At 37.5% G+C, this 13,987-nt stretch overlaps 1 protein-coding gene across 10 annotated transcripts in view; it reads left to right on the top strand.

Annotated features, from left to right (window-relative positions):
* EVI5 (ecotropic viral integration site 5) overlaps positions 1–13,987 on the top strand; it is a 251,238-nt gene that overhangs the window by 154,309 nt on the left and 82,942 nt on the right. For all 10 annotated transcript variants that reach the window (XM_037045491.1, XM_037045497.1, XM_037045494.1 and 7 more), the window contains 3 exons: positions 2,772–2,906; positions 5,334–5,474; positions 6,806–6,964. In XM_037045491.1, coding sequence (XP_036901386.1) covers positions 2,772–2,906; positions 5,334–5,474; positions 6,806–6,964 — 435 coding nt within the window. The remainder of the gene's footprint in view (positions 1–2,771; positions 2,907–5,333; positions 5,475–6,805; positions 6,965–13,987) is intronic.

Raw genomic sequence — 13,987 nt, 5'->3', positions numbered from 1 at the left:
TAGGATTTTATGCATTTTTTTCGTAGGCCTGATTGCCCTAGGGAATCTGCCCTTTCCAGCACAGGGCTGCACCCACCTGCAGCATTGTTTCAGGCTTAAGTTGGGCAGGGGAGGTAAGGCAGCCAAGAGATTAGGAGATTTCTTGCAGACAGAATGAGGACTCAGGCTAGGTCAAAGCTGAGGGGCAAGGGTTCGTCACCCCCTTTTTCTATAGTCCTCCAAGTCCTTCCCTGAGGGCTCCTTTGCAACCATGCTTGTCTTAGGTCATCCCTCCTTTGAGGAATCTTACCAGCCATTGGCTAACCAGTCATCCCCCCAAGGCCAAGCAGGGTAAAGTAAAGGGGGCAGAGGTGGTGCTCCTGCAAGGAAGATAAGCTTTGTCCTGTAAGTGGCTTATGGTCCCAAGGTCTTTTTACTCAGCCTTAGCCATGGGGGATTACAGCTTGTGAAACCAGGCAGGGCAATTCCCAACAGACAATGGGTGAAATCGTGTATGGTTGATCTACAAAGTAAGAAAACAGAAAGATTGAGAGAAAACACTTCTGAGACTATTAAGTGATACACACACTGATAACTATCTGAAGTAGAATTGGTAGAGGAGACAGAAGATAGTCAGAGAACCATGGAAGAGTAACAAAATCTAAGAAAAAGTTTTAATTAAGAGTGGTCAGTTGACTAGAGAAGGTAAGAGCTGAATAAAACAGCTTTCACTCAGTTTTTTTGTTAGTAATTAGAGAAGTTTTATCAAGGACTAAAGCTAGTTTTCAGTGGGTTGAAGAACAAATGGAAAGTATGAAAGGAAAAATAACATATAAACTATGGAATTTAGGAGTTATCACTTGAACAATAGAGGACAGTTAGGAGTTTTGTAAATTTTATTGAAAAAAATGTCTTCCAATGTTAGTAGGGTGTGTGTGTGTGTGTGTGCGCGCACGTGCACGTGCATGTGCACGGACCATTTGGATCGTTTGGTTTATACCAGATCAATGAGTCCATTTTCATGTGGGCCATTTATGTTTGATGTATTTCCTGGGGATCTCCTAATATAGAATCTTGGCAAACACACCTGAACTGTAGTTCTTAGGGCTTTAGATAAGGGCAAAACCACCTAGTACAATTTATAAAATAACTGTGATCTCATTGAACAAAAATTATGGAACCCATAGTTGGTCATTCCAAAAGAGTGCCTTTCTCCTATTTGGTAAGGTAAGTATTTGCTAAAGTGATATACCTGTTACAGGTTTATTTGTATTGAAATGTTTTAATAGAAAATTACTAGGGGAAATAACGTGTAACACACTGAAGAATTAAAAGGTTCTCATTTGCTTAAAAGTGAACTGTTTATTTTTTAAAATGACATCATATTTTGAGTGACTGGGGCAAAGGAGTACCATATGTTTTCATTAAGCACTTAATAGTTTTCTTAATAGAGTCTTAGTTTGACATCTATTTTGTCCCTAATGTACTGAAGAGTAAAAGAAACCATTCTTTCTGCATGCTAGTTCAGTAGGAGATTGTTTTCTATGACTTTATTTTGAAATTTTGAGTTGTCACTTTATCTTTATTATATGGATTAAATGTGAAGTGATAGTTTATTTTAGGAAGTCTTTTATTGTGGTGAATTAGATATCTTTTTGTTTTCTCGGGACAATTTGTGTATAGAAACTGGTTTAAAAACTGGTTTAAAGGGGGTTTCTTAAGTGGCTGCATTGGTATTCACATTACAGAGTAGGAAAGGAAACGGGAAGGCTTCATGCTTCCATGGTCAGTGAGTTCATGCGGCATCTGTGTTTTTCTCTGCTTCCAGCAGTCATCTCATGCATGTCTTTAAAGAGATCTACATTTCTAAAAGAAAATACATTTTTGTTCTGCTGGGATTTAGGATGGTTCACGTTGTTGTGGATCCCTTGTTTTTATTTCTATCAGGTTAAAATAGAATTTTCAGTAAATGTGTACTTGTCTTCTGTAGCCTATAACAGTACTGTCCAAAAGCACTATAATATGAGATAAATATGAACTAAAAGTAGTAATTAATAATTACAGATAACATCAATATATTTTTTTTAACTCAGTGTATTCAATATACAGGGTCTGGCACAAAGAACCCCCCTTTTTATTATAAAGTCATAACCATGTAATTGTGTAATGTAACAGTGTCACACTTAAGCACACCATATGACATTTAGGTGAAATGTTCAAATTGCTGTCCCTCTCATGGTAAGACATGAACTCACTTACCCTACCAGCCACACTCAGGCAAGCCTTACTTCTGCCAGACCCTGTGTGATTTGAACAGGTAATCAATGCAAAGGTTATTTTGCCTTTTGTATTTCATATTTTCAAAATCCAGTTAATATTTTGCACTTATAACCTTTGTCTGTTTGGCCTAGCCACATTTCAGGTGTTCAGTAGCCACGTGTGGCTAATGGCCACACTATGGTGCAGTGCAGGCCTATGGAGTCAGAGCAGATTCTTCATATCTGGGTGGACAGAAAGATAAAGAAATGTCTATTTTCTGTACATTGGATTTGATTAGTGTGATAACTAGGTACCAACACCCAATAATGTGTTCATCTTTATGTATATCAAACCTGGCCTTTTCCAGTGATTGGAAAGTTAATTGGGGTAGGTATACTGAAAATATTGGGTAGAGGGAAGGTTTTGGTGATTTGGTTGCCCTTAATCACTGTACTGTGCAATTGCATTTATTTCTACTGTATGTTCATATTTCATGAAATTTAAGTCTGTGTCTATAAATCTGTAATTTGTAGCATAAATGCAGTTCCAACTACAATGAAGATTTTGTGCTACAGCTGGAGAAGGAATTGGTTCAAGCCCGTCTGAGCGAAGCTGAGTCTCAGTGTGCGCTAAAGGAGATGCAGGATAAGGTCCTGGATTTGGAGAAGGTGAGGACGACATAAGTGCTGTTACTCCCAAATCAGACAGGACATGCACTAGATCCTTGTTAAGTACTTACTGAGCAGTTAAGTTGGGCTTGGTGCTTTTGCACGTTAGGAACCTTAACACGTTAGTTACTGAGAGAAGACGGGAAAAAATAAGATTCCCAGTTATTCTTTGTTATTGCCATGCTACTCAAAGCCCCATATTTAAGGGTAAAGTGGAGGTTAGAGTCCTTTTACAGGAAAACAGCCAGGATAATTTTGATATGAATATTATTTAAACGTTGGAGAAGAGAAACTTAGGGAATAGAAATGAACTGTTGTCCTCAAATATTGTAGTATCTTCATCTCTAAGAGGTTGAATTTGATTAATACATAAACATTTCAGAGAAACTTCACTGGGTGTAACTAATACAATTTTCCAAGCTATAATAGCCACATCAGGGTATGTAGGAAGATCTTAGCCTCAGGTATACCACAGAAGCTAACTTACCTCTTTTCAAAGTCATTAAAGAACTTTGAAGATTAGGCAAGTAGTAGAAATACAAACTTTCAGGTTTCCTATAACTCTCAGATTTGAGAATCTGTCTTCTAGATAACAAACTGTTTCCTTGTCTGTAAAATCATGGACGGTTTGGGCTGTGTGTTGCATTCGATCCTTTCATCCCTGGGGAATATCTAGCTATTGACTCAAAGGCTCGTAAATAGCAAACATGACAGACTTGAGTTGTTCTTAACTATTTCTTAATGAAATAGAGCAGGGTATAACTACAGTCAGTAGTGGAATAATTTTGCTAGAAATCTGCTTGCTATTTTTATATTGCTTTTAGAAAATTTATTCTCATTTATTGAGAAAATGGCCTAAAGGAAGGTTTGAAAAATGCCCAACAGAATATTTTGTTCTAACTACAATTTAGGAGTATTCTGGACTCCCTAATTTTAGATAGTAATTTGAATTTCTCCATTGTGAATTTTTGGTAGTAAGCAATGTCCTAGAGTCCAATTTAAAAATGGACTTCTTAAGTAGCTTTGTTGGTATTCATACTATTGAGTAGAAAGGAAATGAAATTGGAAGGTTTTGTGTTTCCTGTGATTAATTTCTTCATGCAGGGACTCTTTTGTATGCAATACAGTAAATTTCTGGTTTTCAATAGAGAAAATATTTACAGTTCATTATAAAAATGTATAGTTGGCAAGAATAACTTTATTCTACTATCACTATGAGCTAAAATCTTCATGTGTTGTACCATGAAATATTTTAGAGAGAGAGAAACTTTTATAGATTCAAGTTAATCTCATTAGTACCTCAGTTTCCCTAAGGAGCTTTTTACTGGGGGCCTAATTTAGGATCTCTTGGTCAATCCCCAGAGCAGTTTATCACAGGGATGCCCTATATGCTAAGGTGGGTCTTTCAGTATGATAGGAGAGTAATCTAGATCTTGTACCCTTGAAACATATTTAGATCACCTTGGTCTTAGTTTTGTGACTATTGACATACATAGTGACTAATGTACAGAGATTTTAGACTAGTCTTTCCATAGGTCTTTAAATATAAATGATGTTTATGATTCATTTGGAGTCCTAATCACAGGTTAGTCAATTTATTGCCATGTTGAAAACCATTTTTAGTCCTATTGCTTTGTAACACTGATTAGCATTTTATTAAACAAAGCAGAGTTAGACTTTCTGTGTTCTCAAAATTAAGTAGTTACCTTCATACATTCCCATATGAATGTAAAACAGTGCAGCTGCTTTGGAAAAGTTTGACAGTTTCTTAAAAATTAAATGCGGAATTACCATCTGATTCAGCAGTGCTGCTCCTTGATATATACACAAGAGAATAAAGAACAAAGGCCCACACAAAAACTTCTACACAAATAGTCATAGCAGCATTATTTAAGTTATCCAGAAAAGTGGAAACAATAGAGATTTCTGTCAACTGATGAATGGGTAAATAAAATGTGGCATATTCATAAAATGTAACATAAGTTGTCAATAAAAGGGATGAACCTTGAGAACATGTCAAGTGAAAGAAGCTACTTATAAAAGGCCACATATTATATGATTTCATTTATATGAAAGGTCCTGAATAGGCAAATCCATAGAGATTTAAAAGTAGATCAGGGGTTGCCAAGGGCTGGGGTGGGATGGGAATGTGGAATGACTGGTAATGGGTACAGGGTTTCTTTGGGGAGGTGATTAGAATGTTTTGAAATTAGATCACGATCATGGTTGTACAACCCTGTGAATACTCTTAAAAATGACTGGCTAGTATACATTAGAAGGGTACGTTTCATAGTTTGTGAATTTTATCTTAATAAAATTGTATAAAATTAGCTATAATTACATATGGGACAAAAATAGCTCTTGTATGCTTTATTTTATTTTATTTTTTACATTTAAAAATTAAATTTAAATTTTCTTTTGCTTTAGAGAAACAACTCCTTTCCTGATGAGAATAACATTGCAAGGCTTCAGGAAGAGCTCATTGCTGTGAAACTGAGAGAAGCAGAAGCTATTATGGGTTTGAAAGAACTTAGACAACAAGTCAGAGATTTAGAGGAGCACTGGCAGGTATATATGTCGTGTGTGTGTGTGTGTGTGTGTGTGTGTGTGTGTTTAGACTTTTTATTTATTTACTTTTAGAGAGAGGGGAAGGGAGGGAGAAAGAGGGAGAGAAACATCAGTGTGTGAGAGATCGCATGCCCCAAACGGGAGACCTGCCCCACAATCCAGGCATGTGCCCTGACTGGGGAGTGAACCAGCGACCCTTTGATTCGCAGACCGACGCAGACCAACACTCAGTCCACTGAGCCACATCAGCCAGGGCGATTGTGTGCTTTTCAAAAAGAGGGTAGAACCTGAATATTTACTTCGTGTGAGTTTGAAGTAGTTGATGACCAACACTAGGATATGAGCTTAAATATGAAACATCCTGTATAATGTATACAATGAAAGTATTTATAAATTGAAAGTAGCTTTAAGTTATTTCTCCTTTTTTTTAACTTATAATTAAACAAAAGAAAATAGAGGTCAAGACATATTTTCATTGTTATACCATTGTAATTTATTTAACTTCTGGAAAAACTTTAAGGAAATAATTCTTAATATAATACATATTTTTTTCTTTTAATTTTATATCCATATTTCAGTATGAAAATGTGGAAGGCTGACACAAATATAAATTTGTCTATAAATTTGTAACTTGTTTTGAAAATTCGTATCTCACAAAATAAAATAGAGACATTTAGCCAGTTGTATGCCAACAAGTTTATTCACATATGAGGGAAACTATTGACAAGGAACAAAAAACCATAATCTATAAGAGAGAAGAGAGGTAGGAAAACAACAACTAGACAGCGTGTGAGGATAGTGATCTTGGTTTGAATTTGGGGAAGGCGATGCATCTAGCAAAGTGTTAGGAAGCAATAAACTGGAAATTGAAAGCAAACAAACCTCTACCTTCACCACAGGTATTTTAGGAACACTGCTCTTAACTTCTAATAGTGCTTTCTTTGTTCATGAATAGCCCTATTTTTTCCCCTTTTCTTGGGATTTTGTTTAAAAAAATATGAAAGTCTCATAAAAATTAAGGTAAAATTTGTATTGTTTGCAATAACTAAATTCATAGTATTAAAAATTGAGCTATAATCTGAGTTTTCTGAAATCTGCCACTTACTGCCAGCGGGATCTGCAGGGTGACCTTTCTGAAGTTATTTAATCACAGTTTCCATTTTCATACCTGTATAATGAAGATAATAATGTCTATTTAGCTTTTTTGGAGATTAAATAAAATAATGTGTATAAAGTGCTTAATATACTGAATTTGACATAGTTGCTCAGTGAAGTTAGCTGTTATTTTGATACTAGGAATATTTGTTGCAATATAATTTTTTGTCTTTTAGCGCCACTTAGCTCGTACTACTGGAAGATGGAAAGACCCACCTAAGAAAAATGCTGTGAATGAGTTACAAGATGAACTAATGACCATTCGACTTAGAGAAGCAGAAACACAGGCAGAAATAAGAGAAATAAAACAAAGGATGATGGAAATGGAAACACAGGTATGATGGAAAACCTGATAGCTTTAAAAAATATCATTAGCAGATCAAAAGTTTATGCACAGAATGTATCATCTCTAGAATAGAGGTAAAAGGTGGACATAAAAAACTGTTTACACTCCAATTTTTGTAGCCCAAATAAAAAGGGCTAAAATTGTTTTTGATATCAGAGATTTAACTTCTTTGACATATTCAACAAAGTTTAAGCAAGTCATAATATTCTGTTTGACTTTGTTGCCTTATTACACAACTCAAGAAGGAATACTCATGTAGAGCAATTACACTATTAACATTTTGGACCAGATAAGTGCTTATTGTGGAGACTGTCCTGTGCATTTTAGGATGACTAGCAGCATCTCTGGCCTCTACCCGCTGGACGCCAGTAGCACTGAGTGCCTCCCCGTCTCTCACCCCAGGTTGTACTGACCAGAATGTCTCCACACACTGTCAAATGTCCCTGGAAAAGCTCCCTGGTTGAGAACCACTGATACAGAGTACAGTGTGAACAGTGCTTCCTAAAATTATGTGATGGGAATTCTCAGCACTTTCTTCTCAAGTCCCCCTTTCTCTGATAAACTCTGTGTTAAATATACTTAAGATATGAAAGGTCCTTTTTATGAAAACTATTTGTATTTTAAAGGTATATTTGGTTTTTATGTTGTGCATTTGTGCAGATCATGTTCTCTATCCTCTGTAATGTTATTTCATTTTCAAAAAATACTTATTCGTCAGTAGGGGGCACAGTTAACTCATGTATCAGTCTGTATGCCTACTTACAAAAACAGAAATGATCATTCCAGCTTGAACATAGCATGATTATGTAAATCTTTAAAATGAATATATTTTGTTTTACGTTGTTCAGAATTATTTTCTTCTATTTTTCATGGCAATTAAAAATAATAGTAAGATTATGAAAAGTAAAACTTTTTATAATGGGAAGTTTTATTTTTATAATCAAATTTTATCCGAGTATATATACTAAAAATGCAAACACAGCTTTTAAGCCGTGTTCAGGATTTATTTCAGACTGGGTGTAGGTGAATTCAACAGATGTGGTAAGGCTGGACAGTACTTTGGTAATACAAAGTACTGTCCAGCCATCAAAGAACTTATACTTGAGGAATCAGGAATTCACAAACTATATTTAATATAATTTACTATCTGAGATGATTGATGCTAACTAAATATTGTGGTAATCACTTATATGTAAGTGATCACTCACAATACGTAAGTAAGTCAGGTCATCTGTTGTAGGCTTTAAATTTATACAGTGCTATTTGTTGGTTATATTTTAATAAACTGGAAAATATGTAATTCAGAAACATGGTAATTAGAGAGTTAGATAGAAATTTCATGGAGAATAGGAAGGGGGAACTAATTCCAGCTAGGTGGTTTGGGTGAAGGCTTTCTTGGGAATTTGTGGTGTAATGGTAATGCTGTATTAATCATCCACAGAGTTTCATATCAAACACCCATGTATCCAGCACCCAAATTAAGACACATGTCTTTGTTGATACATATAGCTCCTTCATTCTTAGTAACTTTTAGAAAAATTCACCTAGTGAGTATCTCAGTTTATTGAGCCTCACTTCTCTTTGGACCAAATTTGCCATTAAAACCAGTGCTGGTCTGAACATTCTTGCAAATGTTTCCTTGTGTATATTTCTAAGAGTTTCTTCAGAACAGGGGTTTTTATTATTTTTTTGGCTAAGAACCCCTTTTGCAGCCTGAGGCTATGAACGCCTCAAAAGAATGCTTTTTAATGCATCAAATAAAATATATAGGATTGTAAAGCAAACCAGTTACATTGAGATAGAGTTATTAAAGTACTAAAAGGCAAACAAGTTTGTGACTACAACACTTATGTTGTAGAAACACATGCAACTTATTCCCATTGCTGGATTCAGGTTTTTAGTACTGTAGATTTTTTTGTATCTAAGTGAAATTATACTGTATTTTCCTTTTGGGGGAGACTCTTTTCTGATTTTTTTGTCCCAACATAAATGAGGTGGGTTTTATTTTATCTTCTTCTGTTCTCAGAAATTTTATGTAACAAATACCTTAATATTTGCTGGAATTTATTTATTTGAATACTCTTGTTTTGTGAGAAGAGTAACTATTGATCCAAGCTGTCGAAGGGTAGGGCTGCAGATCTTTTCAGATTTTCTGTGTCTTCTTACATCCAGTTTGGTAAGATAAGGCAAACTTCAAGAAAATAATGAAGGTGACAGACTTCTGATCAACACAGAGGTGTAGGTAAACATGGCTCACCTCTTTGCACAGGCACATCAAAATTACAACTAAACTGCAGAACCATCACTCAAAACCATCAGAAATCGAGTTGAATGAAAATACAACAACTACAGAACTAAAGAAACCAAATCCATGTAGACTGGTAGGAGGTGCGGAGCCAGGGATTGTTGAATAGGCTGGTCCCACAACTACAGGTAGTGGATACAAATTCAGGAGGAATATCTTGAGAGTGAAGAGTTCCAGCCCCATACCACATCTCCCAGCCCAGGATTCAGTGCCAGGAAGATAAGTCCTCATAACTTCTGGCTGTAAAAACCAGCAGGAATTGAATTGGTGGGAGAGACTCCTAGAGTCCCAAGCAGTTCTTAGAGAACCTGAACACAGACTGACTCAGACTCAACCCTTTGAGCTCCAGGACTGGGGTAGCAGTTGGAAAGGCAACAGTGGAAAATAAGGAGAAACTGAAGTGTCTGGCATCAAGGCAAGAGCTGGGGGATAGCTTTCTCTCAGACCAAAAGGGGGGCAGTGGCCATTGTTCCTTTTCTAAACCCTCTTCCCTCCAAGGAGTCACAGAACCAGCAGGCAGGTGCCATATCTGAGACTCCATCAACCTGGCTAATACTGTCTGCCTCTCTCTGGAGATCCCCTGAGGCTTTGCCTCACCCAACTAATGGGCCACCCAAGATGTGAACTGTAGTTTTCCATCCTGGCTTATATTTCACAACTTCCTAAATTATCTCACACAAGCAACAGTCAGCCTCAGTGAGCCCCCAGCCTCCATACCTCTTGCTAAGTGGTCCCAGGCCCAGCATAGCAGTAGCCTAGGTTCATAGCTTAGCTTTGCCTGGGAACCTCCAAGCCCAACACAAGTAGCAGCCGTCTCAGATTGCTTTATGACTCAGATAGGGTGGCACCAGGCAGAACACAAGTAGGGACTGACCTTGTCCTGTAACACCCATGAAACTGCAGAGCCTACACATCCAGTGAAGCTACAGAGCACATTAGAGCACTACTACCCTGCCTCTGCATTGCTGACCCTCCATGGAAGGTGGGAGTTGGTGGTTGGTGTTCACATCCAGTTCTTGCAGCCAACTGACCTGGATAAATTCCTCCCATTGACCTGCCAACAGCATTCAAGGCTCAACTACAAGAGGAGGATATACTCACTCCACATGAAGGGCATCCTCAAGTACCCAGACTATGTAATAAGGGAGGCTGTATCACTGGATCCTACAGGACACCTAAAACATTAGGCCACGCTATCAAGACAGAGAGTCAAAGCAGCTCTACCCAATACATAGAAACAAACACAGGGAGGCTGCCAAAACGAGGAGACAAAGAAACGTGGCCCAAAGAAAAGAATCCATGTAGACTGGTAAAAGAGGTGTAAATGAAAAGAAAAAGAAAGGTAAACAAAATGGAGATAAGTAATATATCAGATACAGAATTCAAAACAATCATTATGAGGATGCTCAAGGAACATAATGAGTAACTCAACAGCATAAGAAAGATTCAGTCAAAAATGAAGGATACACTAATGGAAATAAAGAACAATTTACAAGTAAGCAACAGTAGAGTGGATGAAGCTGAGAATCACATCAATGATTTGGAACATAAGAAAGCAAAACACAACCAATGAAAACCAGAAGAAAAAGAATCCAAAGAGTGAGGATATTGTAAGGAGTCCGTGGGACAACGTCAAAAGCTCCAACATTCACATCGTAGGAGTGCCCAAAGGAGAAGAGAAAGAATAAGAAATTGGTAACCTATTTTTAAAAAATAATGAAAGAAAATTTTCTGAATTTGGTGAAGGAAATAGACATACAAGTCCAGGTAGCACAGAATCCCAAACAAGGTGGATGCAAAGAGACCACTCTAAGGCACATCATAATTATAATGCCAAAAGTTAAAGACAAAGAGAGAATCTTAAAAGCAGCAAGAGAAAAATAAGTTCATTACCTATGGAGGAGTTCCCATAGGACTGTCAGCTGATTTTGCATTCTCAAAAGAAACTTTGCAGGCTAGAAGGGATTGGCAAGAAATATTCAAAGTTATGAAAAGCAGGGACCTATAGTCAAGATTGCTCTGTCTAGCAAAGGAACCTAAAGGCCAGGTAAAGAGCTTCCCAGACAAGAAAAAACTGAGAGTTCATCACCACCAAACCAATATTACATGAAATGTTAAAAGTACTTACTTAAGAAAAAGAATATAAAAACTATGAACAATAAAACAGCAATAAATACATCTCTATCAACAAATGAATCTAAAAAACAAACTAAGCAAACAAAAGAACAGAGACAGACTCATGAATATGGAGAATGTTTTGATGGTTGCTAGGTGGGAGGGAGGTATTGGGGAATGAGTGAAAAAGTGAGGGGAGTAAGAAATACAAATAGGTAGTTAGAACAATTGTGGGGGTGTAAAGTACAGTATAAAAATGGAATAGCCAAAGAACATATACCCATGATCAGTAGACATAAACAAAGGGGTGGGGATTGCCTGAACAAAGGGAGTGGGGGTTGACAGAAGGGGAAAATTATGACAACTGTAATAGTATATTCAATAAAATGTAATTTCAAAAAAGATGGAGGTGTAGGTAAATACACTTTGCCTCCTCACACAACCAAAGAAGGACAATAACAAATTTAAAAACAAAAATCAACCAGAACTACCAGAAAATTGAACTATATGGAAGTCAGACAACCAAGGGGTTAAAGAAGCAACATTCATCGAGACAGGTGGGAGGGGCAGAGACAGGCAGCCAGGGTGGAGAGAACCCAAGACCAAGCAATGACTGGAGGACCAGTTGGGTGAGGCAGTGGCTGGTAGACCAGCAGTCCCACGTTCGTGTGCAGATAAACTGGGAGGAACAACTGGGGAGCGAGACAGACTGTACAACCCGGGGTTCCAGCATGGGGAAACAAAGCCTCAAAACATCTGGCTATAAAAACATGTGGGAATTGTGGTGGTGAGTTTATTGGAGAGTTCATTGGAGAGACCCACAGGAGAGTTCATTGGAGAGACCCACAGGGTTCTACAACTTACAGAAAACCACCCACCCAGGAATCAGCACCAAAAGGGCCCAATTTGCTTGTGGGTAGCAGAGGAAGTGAAGGAAAGCAGGGCAAGAGCCAAGCCAGTGGCATTGTTCCCTCTCTGACCCCTCCTCCACACATATAGCACCACAATGCAGCACAGTGGGTGGCCCTGACCTGGCCACTAAGGCTCTGCCCCTTACAATGTAACAGGTATGTGGAAACAAAAAAATATGGCCAAAATGAAAGAACAGATCAAAACTCCAAAAATAGAACTAAACGATGAATAAAACTAATAGAACTAAACAAAGATAGCCAACCTGTCAGATGCAGAGTTCAAAACACTGGTAATCAGGATGCTCACAGAAATGGTTGAGTATGGTCACAAAATAGAGGAAGGAGTGTAGGCTATGCAAAGTGAAATAAAGAAAAATATACAGGGAACCAACAGTGAAGGAATGGAAACCAGGACTCAAATCAACAGTTTGGAGCAGAAGGAAGAAATGAACATTCAACCAGAATGGAATGAAAAAACAATTCAAAAATATAAGGAGAGGCTTAGGAACCTCCAGGACAACTTTAAATGTTGCAACATCCCAATCATAGGGGTACCAGAAGGAGAAGAGGAAGAGCAAGAAATTGAAAACTTATTGGAACAAATAATAAAGGAGAACTTCCCCATTCTGGCAAAGGAAATAGACTTCCAGGAAGTCCAGGAAGCTCAGAGAGTCCCAAAGAAGTTGGACCCAAGAAGGAACACACCAAGGCACATCATAATTCCATTACTCAAGGTTAAAGAGGAGAGAATCTTAAAAGCAGCAAGAGAAAAGGAGGAAGTTGCCTACAAAGGAGTTTCCATAAGACTATTAGGTAATTTCTCAAAAGAAACCTTGCAGGCAAGAAGGGGCTGGAAAGAAGTATTTGAAGTCAGGAAAGGCAAGGACCTACATCCAAGATTGCTCTATCCAGCAAAACTATCATTTAGAATGGAAGGGCAGATAAAGTGCTTCCCAGATATGGTCAAGTTGAAGGAGTTCATCATCACCAAGCCTTTGTTATATGAAATGTTAAAGGGACTTATCTAAGAAAAATATAATCAAAACTATAAACAGTAAAACAATAACAAACCCACAGCTGTCAAAACTGAACCTTAAAAAATGAAAACAAAAACTAAGCAAACAACTAGAACAGGAACAGAACCACAGAAATGGAGATCACATGGAGGGTTATCAGTGGGGAGGGGGAGGGGGAGGGGGAAATAGACAAAAGGTGGAGGGAATAAGAAACCTAAATGGTTGGTACAAAATAGATGGGGTAGGTTAAGAATAGTATAGTAAATAGAGAAACCAAAGAACTTATATGTATGACCCATGAATATGAACTAAGGGGGAGGGGCAGAATGGTGGTGGGAGGGAGGTGCAGGGTAGAGGGGAAGGGGAGAAAAAGATAGGACAACTCTAATAGCATAATAAAATATATTATAAAAATATATATAATTAAAAGCAAAAGTGGATGCAAATAAACACTATTAGGAATAATGAAAGGCACCTAAATACAGAGTGGGGCTATACCAGGTTTACAGTTTTTCATATGGAAAACAGTACAATAATAAATAATAATACAAGAATAAACCCCATGTTTCACATACCCACAATTGTAAACCTCCTTTTGCCTCACCTTGTGTAGATCCAGTGATAATGTAGATACAGTAAAAAGAATCTCAGAACAACTTTAAGTG

Source organism: Sturnira hondurensis, unplaced genomic scaffold (genome assembly GCF_014824575.4).
Source record: "Sturnira hondurensis isolate 20B ecotype Veracruz unplaced genomic scaffold, ASM1482457v3 Scaffold0004322, whole genome shotgun sequence".
Lineage (NCBI taxonomy): Eukaryota > Metazoa > Chordata > Mammalia > Chiroptera > Phyllostomidae > Sturnira > Sturnira hondurensis.
This window is presented reverse-complemented; position numbering and strand designations above follow the sequence as displayed.